This window comes from Pimephales promelas, chromosome 12, assembly GCF_988280905.1.
Source record: "Pimephales promelas chromosome 12, fPimPro1.hap1.1, whole genome shotgun sequence".
Taxonomy (NCBI): Eukaryota; Metazoa; Chordata; class Actinopteri; order Cypriniformes; family Leuciscidae; genus Pimephales; species Pimephales promelas.
Genome location: NC_142780.1, coordinates 7,287,911 through 7,307,264, shown reverse-complemented (window position 1 = coordinate 7,307,264; position 19,354 = coordinate 7,287,911). Strand labels below are relative to the sequence as shown.

The window sequence follows — 19,354 nt, the reverse complement described above, 5'->3', positions numbered from 1 at the left end:
TTTTATTTTATTGTCATATTATTCACTTTGATTAAACATTGTAAACTACTTTCAAGAAGGTTGACAAGAATGAAAACTAATAGCAGCTTTTGTGAGTGTAATCTTTTGTTATTTACTAATTATTATGACTGATCGTTGAACATATTGCATATGCATTCAGATATTTGAAAATGACAAGGCTTGCTAATGAACACATTAATCATAGGATATTTAACAATCTAATCTCTCAGACAGGCCTAAATCAAGTTGAAATATAACATTTATAATATAAGCTGCTTCAAGAATTTCTTGTTTAAAATGACACTGTATGTGAAATTGTGACTTTGCAGAAGTGTGTAGATTACAATGCTGGTTATTATCTCAAACTATTAAAGCTTCATGTTTGGTTTGTGCTGTCTTCTATTTGGAAGAAGGTATCAGAGCTGTTCTTACTCTTGGAACATGTCTTTTGCAGCAAACAGAATAAAAATAACTGTTTGTTACCGTCAATGTCTGTTTTTCTTGTTTGGACTGAATTTGCACATTGAAGAGATACCAATTAAATACAGTACATAAAAAGAACGTTTCCATTATTAATTTTATGCATTCATTAATTGCATACCACTGACTTTAGCTTATTGTCATAATAGTATAAAAAGTGTGGTCATGTTAGGTAAGTTTCAAAAAGATCTATCAATTCCAGATTCCAAGGTATCCTATTAAAATGAATAGATTCTCTGTTTTTTTTTTTTGTTTTTTTTTACTTGTGGGTTTCAAACCTCAGATACAACTTATTGTCACATCGATAACCTTCAAGTGTCACCTTAGAGTTCCTATCATTCTTTATGCCAGCAATAGTTTCCATACCTTTCCAAAGGATTTATTGCTTTCCACCAGCTCCCTCTCAATCTGGGAGCATTTTACAATGCTGCTTTGCTTTCATTATTTAAATTTTCCCTTCCTTTTTTTATCCTGTAGAAATCTGGGAGGTTACCCTCCTTGGAATGCATAGCTTTAATTTGTTAACACCAAATTTAAGAGTTCTCCAAAAATTTTAAAATTCTTTCATGCCGTTTTGAAATTTGTAAGACCGTTCATCTTTGGAACACAAATGAAGATAGTATTAATAAAAACTGAGCCAGTTCTGTACTCTTCAGAGAGATTGTAAAACTAATCCATATCAATCGAGCGGATTAGTCCACATTTTCTGAAGAGACTCGATTGCTTTCTGAACAGCTAAATTCAGTCAATTTTTTTTATCCACATATAAACTTTGATCAGTAAACACAAACAGAAGCTCAACCAAACCTTCTTGATACACAAAAACAAATCTCATTGGTTATAAGAAAAACCTGTCATCATTTACTCACACTCAAGATGTTCCAAACCTGTATGAATTTCTTCGGCTGAACACAAAAGATATTTTGAAGAATTGTTGGTAACCAAACAGTCTATGGAAGTCAATGGGGTCCATCAACTGTTTGGCTACCCATATTCTTCTAAATATATTATTTTGTGCTCAGCAGAAGAAATAAATTCATGCATGTTTGGAACAGTTGAAGGGTGAGTAAACATTTTTGTGTGAACTATCCCTTTAATAAATGACTTGTGTTGCTATGCTATTCATTTTAAAAGTAAATTGTAAGATGGAGAAAATGTTGTTTTACTGTTACTATAAAGCTCTTTCTGGTTAATCTATGTTAGCCACTTGACAGGAATAATATTGTCCCCAATGGTACACAAATATTACTGACAGTAAATCAAGAAAACAAGAGATTCAAACAGTAAGACTAACTGTGTCGAGCTATATAACAATGCTTATTTGTCGATGAGGTATCTAAAAAAATGCTCACCTTTCTAATAAAACAACATTTTAATGTGATGTTATGTGATGTTTTCATGGTTTCTGCAAAAGTAAAAAATCGAGGGAAACACGGATATGTCACTGACAAGCGACACAATGAAGAAGGATGTTACTGTGGTTAAAATAGCACATTTCTCTGGATTTAAACATTGTTAGAAACATTTGGGATAATGTAAGTACACAAGTCAATAAACTATGTAACACTGTGCTAGTGGTATTTGGATATTTTTATGGAATCTTAAATATTGTGCCTCAGCAAGTTTGTTTCCTGTTGAGCTTCTGATCAGTTCAGTCCAGGGAGAGCAACTGCGCTATCCGACACGGCCGCCTCGCTGGAGGAAGTTATTTATTTATAGACCTTATAGCCCCGCCCCTTTTCAGCGTTGCGCTCGTTGTCTTTTGACTTCCGGTCTGTATTTCCACAGCGATCTTGCATAGGTATGAATGAACTGCTTGTAAAAAAATTCCCGTTCGACATTTGTTAAGACATCTGCTTTACAATGCATAAACATTACAATGCTCATGATAACTTTTGTTAACTCTACAATAAGTAAATCCACTTCAGCAGCTAATTACTCCTTGACAGCGATGCCATAGAAATATACAGAACCGGAAGTTCAAAGACAATATTCTAAAGATGACGGTTAGAGCAAGTCCGATCACGGCTGCATCCGAAAACCTGGCAGCTTGATGCCTCGCTGCCATGTCAGGCAATGACTAAGCAGGCAGTATTTGTGCATGACGACACTTCACGAAACTTCTGAGGCAGCGTAACAATTTAATGATCGAGAACAAAACAGAGAGGGCTTTGGTGACAACAAATTGAATATTTAATTACTACAATACTAACTTCTCGCTAGAAATTACATCAAAGGTGGGACAAGTTGGTAAAAAAAATGTACATCTTACAAACTGACCACAAACTTCAAATTTCAGATGCCATCTTAATTTTTTCAGCTCAACAGTCAGGGAATGGAAAGCACAGCATTGTGGGATATCAAAGGCAGCAAAGGAGTCTATGCTGCCTTCAAAAATCAATCAAATGAAGGTATCTCGGGGACAGGATGTGGCAGGATCATTGGATTTGGACTTGTCTTGTTACCTTCCTACCTCCGTATCCGCCTGCGGAGGGAGCATTTTTCAGTTTTCGAACACAGCCCACTTTTCTAACCTGCGCGCATCTTTCGGTGTTCACGTGATTGGTTCTGCGCAGATTTTGCTCATCTCAGAAAAGCCTATTCAAAAGAATCATTGGCTGCATCCCAAAACTGATAAATGCTGCCTTTGGAGGATGCATTCCAAGGTGAGAATGCATCAAGGCACTGTCTCCTGAAATACCTCCATCTGATCGATTTTTTAAGGCAGCATAGATGTATCCATCGCTGCCTTTGATATCCCACAATCCTGTGCTTTCCATTCTGTGAAAGTTGAGCTAGAAAAATAAAGATGGCGCAACTATCCCAGCAAGCAGCATGACGTATCTTAACATTCTCTATTCTGAGGAACAAAGTCATGGATTGTGAGATATAAAGTCACAATTATTAGTTTATATCCTGCAATTGTGAGATAAAAAGTTATTTATTACGTGATGGAAACAAGCTATCATAGTATGAACTATGTTAAAGTGAGTGATGTATCGCTGTTTTCTGGTGTGCGAGTGATTCAGTGGGCTAGAAATGGATGTTGATTTCATTGAGTCATGCTAAAGATCTGCTGCTGTCTCGGATGACTCACTCACACTGTTCACCTAAGCAGCATAAATCTAGCAGCATCTACAAGAATTCTTGTCAGCTGTATGTGTGTGTCTGTGGAAGGTATCGCATTTGTTGAGATGATTGTTATGATATAGCCGTGGTCAAAAGTCAATATAAAAGTCCACCAGAGCAGTTTGTTTAACACTGACTACGTTTACAAGCAGCAAATAACCAGTTGAAAAACCAGAATATTAGTAATAACCTGGTCGCGTACGGCCATCGACCGGCAAAAAACCGCCGTCTGGCACATACAAAAACCCGCGTGCAGTATGCCGAAAGAAAATGAAATAAACGTAAGCATGGCGAGACGCAGCACCATCATTTGGGACCAGTACTCAAGTACCAGCACCAGTGCAAAGGCATCACTATCTGGCATCTGCCCCAAACTATTCATTATCTGTGTGCTGCTGCTGTTGTTGTTGTCTTTGGATACAGGAAGAAGAATCAGAAATTACGCATATTGTGTATTAAGGTTGTCCGTACGTCCAGACGCTAACCGTGCGCCGCCGTTTACATCTGGATATTGCCAATTGATTACAAATTCCATGTATACTGAAGTAACTCTCTCTGCTCACGCATGTAAAGGGGTTATTCTGAATGTTTCAGAAACCTGAATAGTGACCTTAAAGGGGTCATGAACTGGCTTTTTAAATGTTATTATATTGTTGTCTGAGGTCAACTTATAACGTTCGCTTGGTTTTTGCATTCAAAAACATCAAAATGAACAAGTAATAGGCTATTTTGTACCCTGGTTGTGAGCCTACCTAAAAAACAGTCGGTTTTTATGGGCGTGTCGCACTGAAGACTTGGAAGTAAACACCCACTGCTGCGAGTGGAGAACAGTTTTGCATATTATAATGAGTTTCACTCACCCGTCGGTGTATGTGGGGGAAAACGTCCTATGTTGTCAAATGGCAACCGGATTCGCCCATACATGTTCAACCCAGAGTCCGTGTGTTGCACAATATTCCTGTCAGATCCAAAGACGGCACAGCACCGTTATTTACTCTTAATCGGTCTGCAAATCCAGTCTTGTTGACAAAACAATCCTCAGTGAAATGAAGCGAACAGACGACGATGTTTTACCTCATCAGCTGGAACGTCATTAAAAATAAATTTTATCCATGCAGTCCTATTGGAATCCACAGGAAGCTGCAGCGACTGTCTTGCACAACAGGCACTGCACAATATTCTGTATTGCTCCGTAGCGATCCAGTTTGTCATCACGAGGTAAGCATGTACATGTATGATACTTATGTGTGTAATGCGCGAATCGGTGGGCGGGGCTAAACCTGCCGTGGTGAAGCAGGCGTTGATCATCTTCTGTGGGGGTGGTGTTTTATCCTCTTTGTCGTCATAGTTCCCCACTTTTAAAAACGAGTCGTTTTTAGAGGCTGTGTCAATAAAAGCTTTTATTGGACTAACAAGGACGTTTTCAGTTCTGAAACTTACAGGATATTCTTATAATATGATGACCTCTTAGATGTCAAGCTCAAGGAAAATTTGATTTCTCAGTTCATCACCCCTTTAAAGGTGCAGTGTGTAGATTTTAGCAGCATCTAGCAGTTCGGTTGTGAGTTGTATTAAGGTCTCAGCCCACTGCTCACCCCTCCCTTTCGAAAAAGCTACGGTGGCTAAAACGGGACAAACATCTCGTCGGCTAAGACAGCAGAGAATAGCCAGAGTGAGCTAAGTTTCTCTACCACTGTCCATTATAAACCACATCATGGATAAAGTTTACAAAGCTATAGTCAGGTGATGATCAAGGGTCTTAATATATAATATAATAATCAGCTGATTGTCTCACGAACATAACCAGCACATTTTTCCCTTAAAATAGCTAACCCATGATACAGCCAGGGAGAAGAACCACATGAAACTATCCAATTACATATTTACAACAGGGTAGTAAAAGTTTAGCTGGCTAATATGAGCTGTTATGCTGTAGGGCTGTGGCTGAGCTGATTAAAGCGTGAAGCCTTGTTTATACTTGACGCGTCCGCACGAGCACAAAGGTGCCGTGACTGTAACAGCACGCACGCCTCCACATCCCCTAGACACAATTTAATACACTCGAATTAATAAATAATAATGAATACAATTTTTTTTTGAATAAGATTTTTTTCCTCTGGTTTTGAAAACTCTTCGCGATTGACTTAAAATGCTTCCAAGATCAACTTGTCAACTACGATCACTACTTAAAGTGTCTATAGCAAGCTTCTAACTTTCTGCAGCTTCTCTATCAAGGTATGAATGAAATGCGTTCTGTAGCGCTGTTTGTTCGCTGTCGGCTATGGTAGAAACATGACGTCACATTATGTCGACCTTCATAGAAGGGGGTGCCCACGGTTATGTAGATATAAATGTCTCATTCTAAAAACACAACGGTTCATTGAGTAATGTCTTTATACACCACTGAACAACATATAGTTCCCATTCAGGGAACTTCGAGCTGCGTGTAAACGGCGTGGGAACGCCTCTGCGTGATGAGTCATGAAGCACGTATGAAATCTGTCCAATGGCGAGACGGAACGTCATAGGTGGGGTGACGTATCGACCAGGAAACTATAAAGCATCCCCGAAACACAAGCGAAACAGCTTCTGAGTCTTCACAAGCGCTCTGTGTATGAATTTTGTCTGTCTGTCTAAAATTTTATATATATATATATATTGATATGGCGAGCAAACAACAGCAGAATTTCAGAAAGTGTGTTCGTCCCTGCCCTCGCTTCATCACGGGTGGGGATACACACGATCTGTGTGTTGTTTGTTTGGGAGTGCAGCATGCTCAGTCGGCTCTCGAGGGGGCCGGCTGTGAGCACTGCGAGTGTCTGCCCATGAAGACACTTCGCTCCCGCCGGGCACTCTTCGAGGAGAGTGGTTCGGTGCGCGCTCCCCGCGGCTCGGGTCCCGCTGCTGCCGAGGCACAGCGAAGGCTTGCGTCGTGGGGATCGCAGATGGATCTATCAGCGGGGATTGAGACGGGCCCCGCCCTTTCTCTGCCCTTACCTGGTAGATCCAGTGTCTCAGATCTCGCTGCGGGGGTCCGCGTTGCGGTTTCTCCTGCCCGGGCTGAGGCGCCATCACTTCAATTATCCAGTTCTGAGGAGCTGGATATTGAAAGTGTGGATGCAGAGTCTATGGACTCAGTGGAGATCGGGGACTCGCCATCCCAGTCTCCCGCGAATGTAGAGCTGATGGAGGTTTTGACTCGGGCTGTGGAAAAATTAAGCATTGAATGGCCAGTTGAGAAACAAGAGTCGAGAGTGAAGAGTAAAATGGATGAGAGATTTTTAAAATCACACTCACTACCTCCACGCCGGTGTTTGCCCTTCTTTCCCGATCTACACACCGAGGTGTGTAGATCGTGGAACAAACCAGTGTCAGCTAGAATTTTGACACACCAGACCTCTATGTATGCTAATATTGCTGGGTCTAGGAGACACGGTTATGGGGCGATGCCGAGGATGGAGGAAGTTTTGGCTAGCCATCTTTCTCCTGAGACGGCATCGTCTTTTAAAACACCGGCGTTGCCCAAAAAAAAAAAAAAAATAAAAATAAAAATAAAAATAAATAAAAACCAAGCCACTCAGAAATACTTCGGTTTTGGTGGGCAAAGCTTATTCAGCGTTAATGAGCTGCGTCAGGCAGCAGATATTTCTCTCCATGCCACCAAGGAGACGGCCAGATCAGTCGGCCGCTCTATGGCAGCCCTGGTGTTCCTTCCAGCCCAGTTCCTTCTCCCGACAGAGAGCTGGGGTATTACAGCCGGTACTTCATTGTTCCAAAGAAGGATGGGGGGCTGCGTCCGATTTTAGACCTGCGCCTCTTAAATCGGTCAGTAGGGAAGCTCAAAATGCTGACTCTCAAGCAGATCGTGTCACAGATCAGGTCCGAGGACTGGTTTGTCACGATAGACCTAAAAGACGCGTACTTCCATATCTCCATCCTTCCGCAACATCGGAAGTTCCTGAGGTTCGCTTTTGGGGGCGAAGCGTACCAATATCGGGTCCTTCCATTCGGCCTAGCGTTATCTCCTCGAACCTTCACGAAATGCATGGACGCGGCCTTGGCCCCGCTGCGTCTCCAGGGCATTCGCATTTTAAATTACATTGACGATTGGTTGATTCTGGCTCAATCGGAGCATCAGGCGATTCGGCATCGAGATGCCGTCCTCGCCCACATCAGAAGGTTGGGGTTGAGACTCAACGCCAAGAAGAGTGTGCTTTCGCCAGTTCAGCGGACCACTTTTCTAGGCGTGGTATGGGATTCGACGACGATGCAGGCACGTCTGTCGCCGGCTTGTATAGCCTCGATTATCTCGACTGTCAAGCAAGTGAAGCTAGGCCAGTCACTCACTGTAAAGGAATTCCAGAGAACTCTGGGTCTGATGGCAGCAGCATCCAACGTGTTACCGTGCAGCCTGCTGTACATGAGACCACTACAGTGGTGGCTCAGGACCAAGGGGTTCTCCCCGAGGGGAAAGCCGCTCCGCAAGATCAAGGTCACGCGATGTGGTCTCCGTGCCCTGGCTATGTGGAAAGAACCTTGGTTCCTGTCCCTGGGACCTGCGCTGGGAGCCCCGTGTCGCCGGGTAACGGTGACGACGGATGCCTCTCTCACGGGCTGGGGAGCGATCATGAGTGGTCGCTCGGCCCGCGGGCTGTGGCAAGACCATCATCTCCGATGGCATAGAAATTGTCTAGAGATGATGGCGGTGTTTCAGGCTCTGAAACACTTTCTCCCAGACCTCAGAGATCATCATGTTCTTGTCCGATCAGACAACATGTCTGTGGTCTCTTACATAAACCACCAGGGGGGTCTGCAGGGACCCGTTCTGCTGAACCTGCCTGTGAGGGTGGGCGCAGACGGTCCTAGCGAGTGGTTTCCCGAGGGAAGCTCGTTTGCTCCGAGGAGCGATACAGAACAGTCGTTAAACCCTGCCTGTGCGCGGTCACAGGGCACTGTTTCTGTCTCTATAATTACTCCAGAGGCCAGTCTCGAGAGACTGGTACCCTTAGTGGAATTTCTGGCAGAATGGGAAAGTCTTCCAAATATATCTCGATGGGTACTGCAGACTATCGAACGCGGGTACGCGATCCAGTTCAGGTCACGTCCGCCTCGTTTTCGGGGGATTTTGCCTACAGTGGTATCCCCCGAGCAGGCTCTGGTCATGGAACAAGAGGTGAAAGCTCTGTTACTGAAGGGGGCGATAGAACGAGTTCTTCCCCCCGACAGAGAGTTGGGGTATTACAGCCGTTACTTCATTGTTCCAAAGAAGCTAACGATATACGCCTCCCTCACGGGCTGGGGGCGATCATGAGTGGTCGCTCGGCCCGGGGTCTGTGGACTTTCTCCCAGACCTGAGGGGTCACCATGTTCTTGTCCGGTCAGACAGCACATTGGTGGTCTTTTTATAGACCATCAAGGGGGTCTGCGCTCATGTCCATTATTCAGGCTAGCGCCAGATCCTTCTGTGGGCCCAGGGGAAGCTTCTTTCTTTGGCGATTATATATCCTAGGATATTTAAATCGGGGAGCAGACATCCTGTCGAGGCAGGGGCCGAGGCCCGGGGAGTGGAGACTCCACCCCGAGGTGGTGGAGCTCCTATGGAGTCATTTCGGTCATACCGAGGTAGGCCTATTTGAATCCAGGGACTGAGACACTGCATGCTGTGGTTTCTCTGTATCCACCAGCCCCTCTGGGGTTGGATGCGATGGTACAGGAGTGGCCGAGGTCACCCCTGTACGCATTTCCCCCGATTGCTCTGCTCCCAGGAGTTCTGGAGAGGGTTCACCGAGACGGGATCTTTCTACTGTTAGTAGCCCCGCGTTGGCCGGCCCGAGTTTGGATGCGGGTCGATACTTCACCCCCGCCCAGATCTATGGAGGGTGTGGCTTGGCCTCTGAGGGGGCCCAGCTCATACAATCGGGTCTCTCGACTGAGGTCGTGGAGACCATCCTCCAATCCAGAGCTCCGTCCACGAGGAGATTATATGCCTTGAGGTGGAAATGTTTCACCTCTTGGTGTGGAGAACACCAGTTGGACCCAGTTAACTGCCCGGTGTGGCGGTGCTGGAATTCCTTCAGGAGCATTTCTCCACAGGGTTATCCCACTCCACACTAAAGGTGTATGTGGTGGCCTATCTGCTTACCACGTCCCTTTGAGTGGAGCTTTTCACGGGAGATACCCATTGGTAATTCTTTTTCTTCGTGGTATTGTGAGGTCAGACCAAGAGAAACTAATCTGCTCTGCCCTGTGAGGGCTCTAGATGCTTATGTCCACAGAGCTGCCCTGTGGAGAAAGCCTGAACAGTTATCTGTTTGTTTTGGACCTCCGAAGAAAGGTTGTCCCGCATCTGAGCAGAGGTTGAGTAAGTGAGTGGTCGAGGCCATCTCACTTGCATATGAGTCCGCCGGTCAGCCTTCTCCTTTGGCTGTCTGGGCTCACTCAACCAGGGGTATGGTAGCTCCGCTCCAGGGGCGCAGGTGCTTTCGTCTAAATATGTGCCTGATTTCATACAACGGACACCTGCTCGCATGGCGGCGTTGGTATTAGCGTTCCCACGGCGTTTACACGCAGCTCGAAGTTCCCTGAATGGGAACGTCTCTGGTTACGTATGTAACCTTAGTTCCCTGAAGGGAACGAGACGCTGCGTGTCCATGCCATACTCCCAGCATGCCCGTGAGCGCTTGCTTCAGTCCTATCAGAAGCTGTTGCGCTTGTGTTTCGGGGATGCTTTATAGTTTCCTGGTCGATACGTCACCCCGCCTATGACGTTCCGTCTCGCCATTGGACAGATTTCATACGTGCTTCATGACTCATCACGCAGAGGCGTTCCCACGGCGTTTACACGCAGCGTCTCGTTCCCTTCAGGGAACTAAGGTTACATACGTAACCAGAGACGTTATGGATCTTATATTGCATTTCTGTCAATAGATCCTCAGAAAAATTACATATTGCACCTGCACTTTAACCCGACCATAACCCGACAGCTTGCAAACGATGGATATGTCTATTATAGGATGACCTTTTATTCATCTTTTTTAGATGGCAAAAACCTCTCTAATTCCTCTGGTTTATAACCCAATTATAACCCAAAAGAATAATAATAACAAATACATAGCATATATAACATAATTTGAATAGTCAAAAGGAGTCTATTTAGATAAAATGAGTAAAAGTTCACCTAATAAAAGAAAAACAGATTTTTTTTCTATAGTAAAACTAATTTTGGAGATAGTTCTCGCCGTTAGTCGATATGACTGCTGAAATCATACGAGGCTTTGTGAGAGGAGCAGACTCAAATTAAAATAAATTGCAGTCAGGTCATTAAAGCATTAAGGCGGGGCAACCTGTCAATCGCACGAGATCGACCAATAGCAAACCACAACCATCAGTCAATTCCCCATGGACAAAATCAAGTGACTTGTATTTCATTAACCATCAGTGTAATAAACTGACTGTACACAAACACACCCTCACACCAACACAGTACAAACTCTCTGATGACAAAAGAGACACACTGAATGAATGGGATATCCAGACATGTATTGTATTGACATGGATATGTATTTTGGTATGCATATACTGTAGCTTATCGTTCAGGACTGATGTTAATCAACTCAGTTAAACCGGTTAGAATGATAGTATAATAATCACAATGATGACAAATAACTTGACATCATACATATGTCATAAGCAATAGAGGAGATGCTGAAACATGAGGCATGAAACATAAATCTATATATTTATCTTTGTTTTACAAAACATATGTCTAAAATAAATATATTTAGCAAACATTACACCTAGCTTAGCAGATACTGTATTTGCAGAGGAATGATGTTATATGGAGAATAGATAGATATAGATAATAGATATTTTTAAGTTAGCTGTTATTAAATCAATTCACATTATTGCAATCTCAATACAATATGAATAATATAATATGAATAAGTTAGTTGTAATCAAAGCATTAATCATTACTCTAAAAGGAATAATTCACAGTTATCATTCTGTCATCATTTATTCACTAGCCAATTCAAACCTGTATGACTTTCTGGTTTTTTTTTAGAACATTATAGTGTTTTATTATAGATATTATGTATATACATTATAGATATTTTGAAGAATGTGCTGATTTTATTATATACATTATAGATATTTTGAAGAATGTGCTGATCTCACTTTTCCAACAATGTGAACGAGGAGATATTTAAGCAATTATTCATTGATTAATCTTACTCTCATTATATATATATATATATATATATATATATCCTTTTATATTCTCCATAAAAGTCAGGCTTGAGGGTGAGTAGATGATAACATAATGATAATTTCTCTGTGAACAAGTTTTCTAATCCTCTCGTTCAGTGTTTTCCGACTGTTCTTCACTGGGATCTGGATTCTCTTCGGTCTTTTCTACTGGATCTCCCTCATCCTCTGTTTTCTCTTGGTTTTCCTCTTCTGTTCCTTCAATTTGTTTCTCTTCTTCCTCCTCTCTATCAGACTCTCCGTCCTTCTTCTCTTCGCTGGTTTCATTTGCCTCTGGTTCTGATGTCAGTCCCATATCCTTTATCTCTCCCTGCTCTTCTTCCTCTTCATTTTCTTTTTTTTCATCCTCCTCTTTCTCTTCTTCCTTTTCTTTCTTTTCGTCCTCTTCTTTCTCTTCTTCCTCTTCTTTTTTTTCATCCTCTTCTTTCGTCTCTTCTTCTCCGTCACATGGTGATTCTTCTGTGTTTTGGGCTGGTTCACTCTCTGTTTTGGATGAGTCGTCTATTTCTGGACTGGCCTCTGCTGCCTCCTTAATTGAACAACATTATAAATGAGTGAGTGGGTGTGTGTGTGTGTGCGTGTGGCCTGGTAATTCCCTACAAAATGTCCTCAAAAAGATGACAATATCCGAAATCCTTTTCCTTGTGAGGACATTTTTTAGTCCTTATGAGGAAAAAAACTTATAAATCATACTAAGTGATGTTTTTTGAAAATATAAAATGCAGAAAGTTTTGTGTGATGGGCAGGTCTAGGGGTTGGGTTAGTGTGGGAATATAATACAGTATAAAGTTTGTACAGTATAAAAATCTATGTCTATGGAATGTGTCCCCCAAATGACAGTAATATAGGTAATTTTTGACCTTATGGGGACATTTTTTGGTCCCAGTGAGGAAAACAACTTGTAAATCAAACTAACTACTACTAAATGTACCAAATGTTTTAAAAATCTAAAAATGAAGACCATTTTCTGTAATGGGTATAGGTTTAAGGGTAGGGTTTTATATATAATTTATTTTTTATTTTTTTCTTGCAAAGGCTGAAAAGCTTTCTGAGTAACTCTGTTATGAAATGAAGTGAACCATATGTGTGCAGATTGGGTTAATGCCTGTCTAGTAAGAGTATTAGAGATCATGATGAGGTTAGAGCATCTCACCTGCTTGACCGGTGAAGACGTGTCATTCTCTGCACTTCTGTCCTCTCCGTCATCTGCACAAACACAAACATAACAGCATAAAACAGCAGCGCCATCCATTGGTCAGGATTAAAACTACAAAGTAACTGCTGCAGGTCAATAGTTACAACTATTTTGCCTTATTGGCAAACATCTGGTCATGTATCTAAATCCTAACTGGTAACACTTTACAATAAGGTTAAAATTAGTTAATTGCATTAGTGAAATTGAACTAACTGAGAAAGAACAATTCTTCTACAGAATTTATTAATCTTAGTTAATGTTAATATCAATATTTACTAATACATTATTAAAATCAATATTTGTATGTTTTAACATTTGTTAATGCACTGTGAACCAACATGAACAAACAATGAACAGTTATATTTGTATTAACTAATGTTAACAATGATGAATAAATACAGTAACAAATGTATTGCTCATCGTTAGTTAATTTTAGTTTAAACATTAACTATGTTATCAAATGACACCTTATTCTAAAGGGTTACCTCCTAATTTGATGCTACAATACAAACTTTTTAAAAATATGGAAAATATCTTTCATGTCTTAAAGTTTTAATATTTTTAACTGTTTCAATAAAATTAGTAAATGGCCAAAAATGAAATAAAGAAATTCAGTAGAAGTACTGTAATATTCATTTATGAAAATTTGTGATTTTATTGGTAAAATCAACGGTGACCAATATGATCAACATTACAGATGGTTAAAATGGGACTCAGATAGGATAGATTTAGCCTGAGAACTCCAACAAGCGTGTACAGAAATAGACCTACGTCCCACTCTTATTAAAATCTCTCATTAATTAATTATAGAGTCGATTTTAAAATGACCATTAGCTTTCAATGGTTCGGTGTAATTATTTTTTTGCAAGATTTACAGTCATACCATTGTACTCTCTAGTAAACAAGAAAATTACAAGTGTTTTAAATACTTAATGAGCAATAAATCCAAACATAGTGTGAAATCAATATACTCTAAATAATTAAACAGCAGAATTAATGCACCTCATATAAGTTCACGCTTTCCCCAATAGCGGCTATAAAAATATTGCTGTGCAGATGATAGCGTTTCACCCAGGCATTTAATGCGTTTCAAATGCAAAACTGATTGAAGTTTAGCAGCAGAGATGAGCCGCCGTAGCAATAATGGGCTTCTTTGAATATTTTATGGAAATCGCTCACATTTATTAACTGTAGTCCAAAACCCAGACTGTAAGCAGGACCGCTAATGTAACAATAAACAGTTAAATGTGATAGAGAGAAGGGCTCGTCTCATAAAAATGCTAAATAAAATTAAATAACATTTTAAAACCTGCTTTCATTAAAGGCTGTTGGATGGGGGATGGGGTATAAAGCCCGACTCGAATGACGCAAGTTTTGACGCCTGTTTTTAAGCCTTCTTTTCCAACACAACTAGTGTTAGTTAGTAGGTTTTATTTCTCTGCATATTAAATTAGACTTTCTGCTGTCTGTGCATAAGAATCACTGTATGTCACTGTGTGCACAGACAGCTATAAACTGTCCAAGAAATGCAAAGACTAATCACAATTATGGAAATATAACGTTGACATGAGTCAAACTTAAATATTACGGCAACATACACCAGTAGTGTATCAACATACATTTGTTGTTGATTGGTTACATTAAAGGGTTAGTTCACCCAAAAAAAAAAAAAAATGTCATCACTTACTCACTCTCAAGTTGTCTTCTGCTGAACACAAATTAATACATTTTAAAGAATGTTGGTAATCAAACAATTGACGGTAGCCATTGAATTCCATAGTAGAAAAAATATGCATATGTAAGTCAATTGCTACCGTCAACTGCCTGGTTACCAACATTATTCAAAATATCTTCCTGTTCAGCAAAATAAAGAAAATTGTACAGGTTTAGAACAACATGAGGGTGAGTAAATGATGACAATTTTTACTATCCATTTAAGAACTGCAAACATGATTTGTATTACAAGTTTTCTGAAATGTTATGTTAAAATATGCAAAGTTGGCATTATTTAATTAATTTAAACACTGGAGAAAGCTATAGGTTTAAAATTCTCATTTTATTTTTTGACATGTTAGGGTAAAATGATTTTACACATGGGATTTAATATATATTTCTAAATTCACAAAAAAAGCAAATCAGGGAATGTGAAATTAATTGATTTGGTGTATGTGAGTGCTGCTAAAGTGGATATTTCTGACTTTAAATATATGTATTGTAATTGAAATCTACAGATGCAAATATATACAATATACCCATAAAGTGTATTTTAAATGATCTCTTTCTACTAGTCTGAAACAATATGTTATAAAAAGCCAAATAGGCCAAAATCTCAAATTTGACCAGTGCAAGAAAAAAAAAAAGTGTCTTGCCTTAAATTTACTAAAAGGGAAAAAGGTTTACAACAAAGCAGTAATCTAAAGCATACATAACCATAACTGAAACGTAACCATAACAAAACAATGTCTCAGCGGTTCAGGCACAATCAACCAGATAATTGTAACACTTAGGGTGTATTCACACCAGGAAAGTCCGATAGTTCACTTGCTTTGGTCCGGACCAAATAAATTATTATTTTTTTTTTTTTGGTACGGTTCGCTTTCACACTGCTCTTTTTGCAAGTGAACCAAAATTTGTAAACCAAACCACACGTGTGCTAAGGTCGTCCATTCATTGGACAAGGATTCTCAAGGGAAATCAGGAAGTGCAAAAAGGCTCAGCATGGAGATATTTCCATATATTTCATACTGCAATATTTGTTCTTTTACTAATTTGGTGTTAATTCTGTACAAACGCAATATGAAGAAACTAATGAGTATCATATGATACAATGTCATCTATACGAAGTTGTAATTCGGATTTTGAGAAGACGACGAGTGTAACGTTTGAGTGGCTCTATAAACGCGGGGAAATACGACAACTCTCGTCTCGTGCATCTTTTCATTCAACCACCTTCTGTTTTTTTTTTTTTATCTCTGGGCAACATCTCAACTTTGCGTTACAAGTGGCACTTCGCAGAAGACGGATAAGGTATAAAGTTTTCATTCATAGAGAGGGGCTATGTTCATTCAAATAATGAGATTCTTATTGTGTCCTAACAAGTGCTGTCAATGTTAACGCTTGCGATTAAGTTTGTCCAGTTTAACGTAAATTAACGCATCATCATCCTTGTATTGTAACTATCCTTACATCAATAATAATAATAATTCATTACATATAGAATTTTTCTCGGCACTCGCTTTAAGGGGGAAACTCGTCAACCACCACCAAAAGGTGGTGAACTGCAAATGCTTTATGAACTGCAAATGATTTTTTTTTTTGCATCTTTGCGCGATTAGACATTCACACATGACGCGCAGAAAGACGTGCAGAAAGACGCGCAATATTCTCTTTCGACGCAGTGCTTTCTTGCAATTGGGTCGGTTCATGTTCACACCGTAAACGAAGCGTACCAGAGTTCATTTGGAACCGTACCGAGACCACCTCTTCAGCTGGGTCTCGGTTCGGTTGTTTGGTCCGCACCCGAGTTCGATTGCTGTATTCACACCTGCCCAAAAGGTCCGCACCAAGGGGGCAAACGAAGTAGAGTTCGATTCAATCGAACCAAACAAGGCAGGTGTGAATACACCCTTAGCGTTAAATGTTTTAGAACAAACTCTGAGAAAAAAAAAAAAAACATATATATATATATATATATATATACAGTATATTGAAGAACATCATCTACTCCATTCAGTTAGAAATGAATATATATATATATATATATATATATATATATATACAGTATATTGAAGAACATCATCTACTCCATTCAGTTAGAAATGAAGACTTTCACAAAAGACGGTGAGAAGTAAACAAAGCAGCACTACAAGTGAGATGTGTGTTTGAAAGACCCATGTCAGATGTTCAGCACTTCTTGGATGATTTTACACAAAGGACCGGCTCCAGCAGTGATGTGAAGAACTCACACATGTGAAGCTGTTAAGGCAGTCATTGGTTGCTAGGCACTGGGCCAATCTTTTTAACTCCTGCGGCTCGGAGAAGAACAAGTCCTGCTGTTTACGCGCTCTAGAGGAGGTATTTATGGATTATTTAATAAAGACCTGCTAAAGCTCGCTATAGCTTTCTCTCATATACATGTTACCAAGCAAACTACACGACCCACGAGGCGGAGCATCAGAGTCGCTCCGCTGTCATGAATTCTCCTTTACATCGCTGTTTGTTATTAGATTTACTTTAGTTCTTAGACCACATGATGCATATTGAATCTGATGCAAATCAATTACAGCAGAAGCAATTGAGCCAAACAAAAGAATATGGTAATAAAATGTGCAAATGCGATTGGTATGCATGCACCTGGCATCAAACGCGTTGAAGGATTTTGCTCTTATGCAAACGAGGACAAAAACATGTGCTGCTCCGGGCAACAAATCACATTCTTAACCTCATCAAGACTGATAGTATATTAAATATGTATGAAAGAAACAGTTCATCTGATGATAAAATTTAAGTTTTACAATTTTAGGTTGCTATGCACTTTTCTTTGGGTTCTTGATGTGTATAAAATATTAAATTGATGGATATCGACTTTTATTGTATTAAAGGAGTAGTTCACTTCAAAAAAAAAAAAAAAAACAACTTTTGCTGATAATTTACTCACCCCCATGTCATCCAAGATATCCATGCCATTCTTTCTTCAGTGGAAAATTAATTAAGGTTTTTGATGAAAACATTCCAGGATTTTTCTCCATATAATGCACTTTACTGGCCACCAAATGTTCAAGGTCCAAAAGACAGTTTCAGTGCAAACTGCAAACTGTTGAAAGGGCTTTAAGCGATTCCAGACGATGAATATCTTATGTGTGAAACGTTAAGTGAAACGATCAGTCATTTAAAAAAAAAAATAACAAAGTTTAAATTTTATAAGCTCAAATGCTTGCCTTGCTCTGTTCTGTGATGTGCATGACTCTCCTGTTCAAACTCGTTCATCAAAATGAACAAATCTTTTTTTTTGAGTAATTTTGTTCATTCAACGAATGAAATGAACGAATTGACTCGGAAAAAGATTCCATACCAGACCATACACCACACACTGCAACAAGTCGGTTTGCATGGCCGTCATCGCAGAAGGAAGCCTCTTCTGAAGCTGGCTCACAAGAAAGTGTGCAAACAGTTTGCTGAAAGCAAACTGTCCAAGAGTATAAATTACTGGTACCATGTCCTGTGGTCTGATGAGACTAAGATAAACTTGTTTGGCTCAGATGGTGTCCAGCATGTTGTTGCAAGCAAATTGTGTCTTGCCAACAGTCAAGCATGGTGGAGGTAGCATCATGGTCTGGGGCTGCATGAGTGCTGCTGGTAGTGGGGAGCTTACATTTACATTTAGCTGATGCTTTTATCCAAAGCAACTTACTATTGCAATATATGTCAGAGGTCGCACGCCTCTGGAGCAACTAGGGGTTAAATGTCTTGCTCAGGGAGACATTTGTGTCTAACAGTGGATTCGAACACGGATCTCTCACACCAAAGGCATGTATCTTATCCACTGCGCCATCACCACCCCAAATAGAGCTGCGCTTCATTGAGGAAAACTTGGATTCCAATATGTACTGCGACATTCTGAAGTAACAGGGCCGAAAGGCATGATAACGACCCCAAACACACCGCCAAGATGACAACTGCCTTGCTGAGGAAGGTGAAGCTGCCTTGCAGAAGGTGATGGTGTGGCCAAGTATGTCTCAAAACCTGAACCCTATTGAGCACCTGGGGGGCATCCTCAAGCAGAAGGTGGAGAAGCACCATGTGTTTAACATCCAGCAACTCTGTGATGTCATTAATGGAGGAGTGGAAGAGGATCCCGGCAACAACCTGTGAAGCTCTGGTGAATTCCATGCCCAGGAAGATTAATGCAGTGCTAGATAACAATGCTGCCCACACAAAATAGTGACCCTTTTCGGCACAGTTTTGACATGTTCACTTGGGTACTCTCTTTTGTTGCCAGCTATTTTGACAATAATGGTTGTATGTTGAGTTATTTTCAGAGAACAGTAAATATATAATGCTATACAAGCAGCACATTGACTAGTCTAAAATCTATCCAAGTTTCATTTCTATAGTATCGTCCCTTGAGAAGATATACTAAAATGTTTGCTAAAATGTTAGTTTGTGTACTCACTTTTGTGAGATACTGTATGTACATCCACCATGCACCATTTTAGCAAAATAAATTAACAACTGCATGTTGTTGTTTTTTTATTTTTATTTAGTCTTGCCCTGAAAAACTCCTGC

The 19,354-nt window shown here is 40.4% G+C and overlaps 1 protein-coding gene across 2 annotated transcripts in view; it reads right to left on the bottom strand.

Moving 5' to 3' along the window:
- Nucleotides 1-11,870: 11,870 nt before the first annotated feature.
- The window catches only part of dcdc2 (doublecortin domain containing 2), a 40,019-nt gene continuing 32,535 nt past the window's right edge, over nucleotides 11,871-19,354 (bottom strand). For both annotated transcript variants that reach the window (XM_039655159.2, XM_039655160.2), the window contains exons 8-9: nucleotides 13,028-13,080; nucleotides 11,871-12,403 (exon numbers count right to left, since the gene is read on the bottom strand). In XM_039655159.2, coding sequence (XP_039511093.2) covers nucleotides 11,957-12,403; nucleotides 13,028-13,080 — 500 coding nt within the window. In that variant the 3' untranslated portion in view covers nucleotides 11,871-11,956. The remainder of the gene's footprint in view (nucleotides 12,404-13,027; nucleotides 13,081-19,354) is intronic.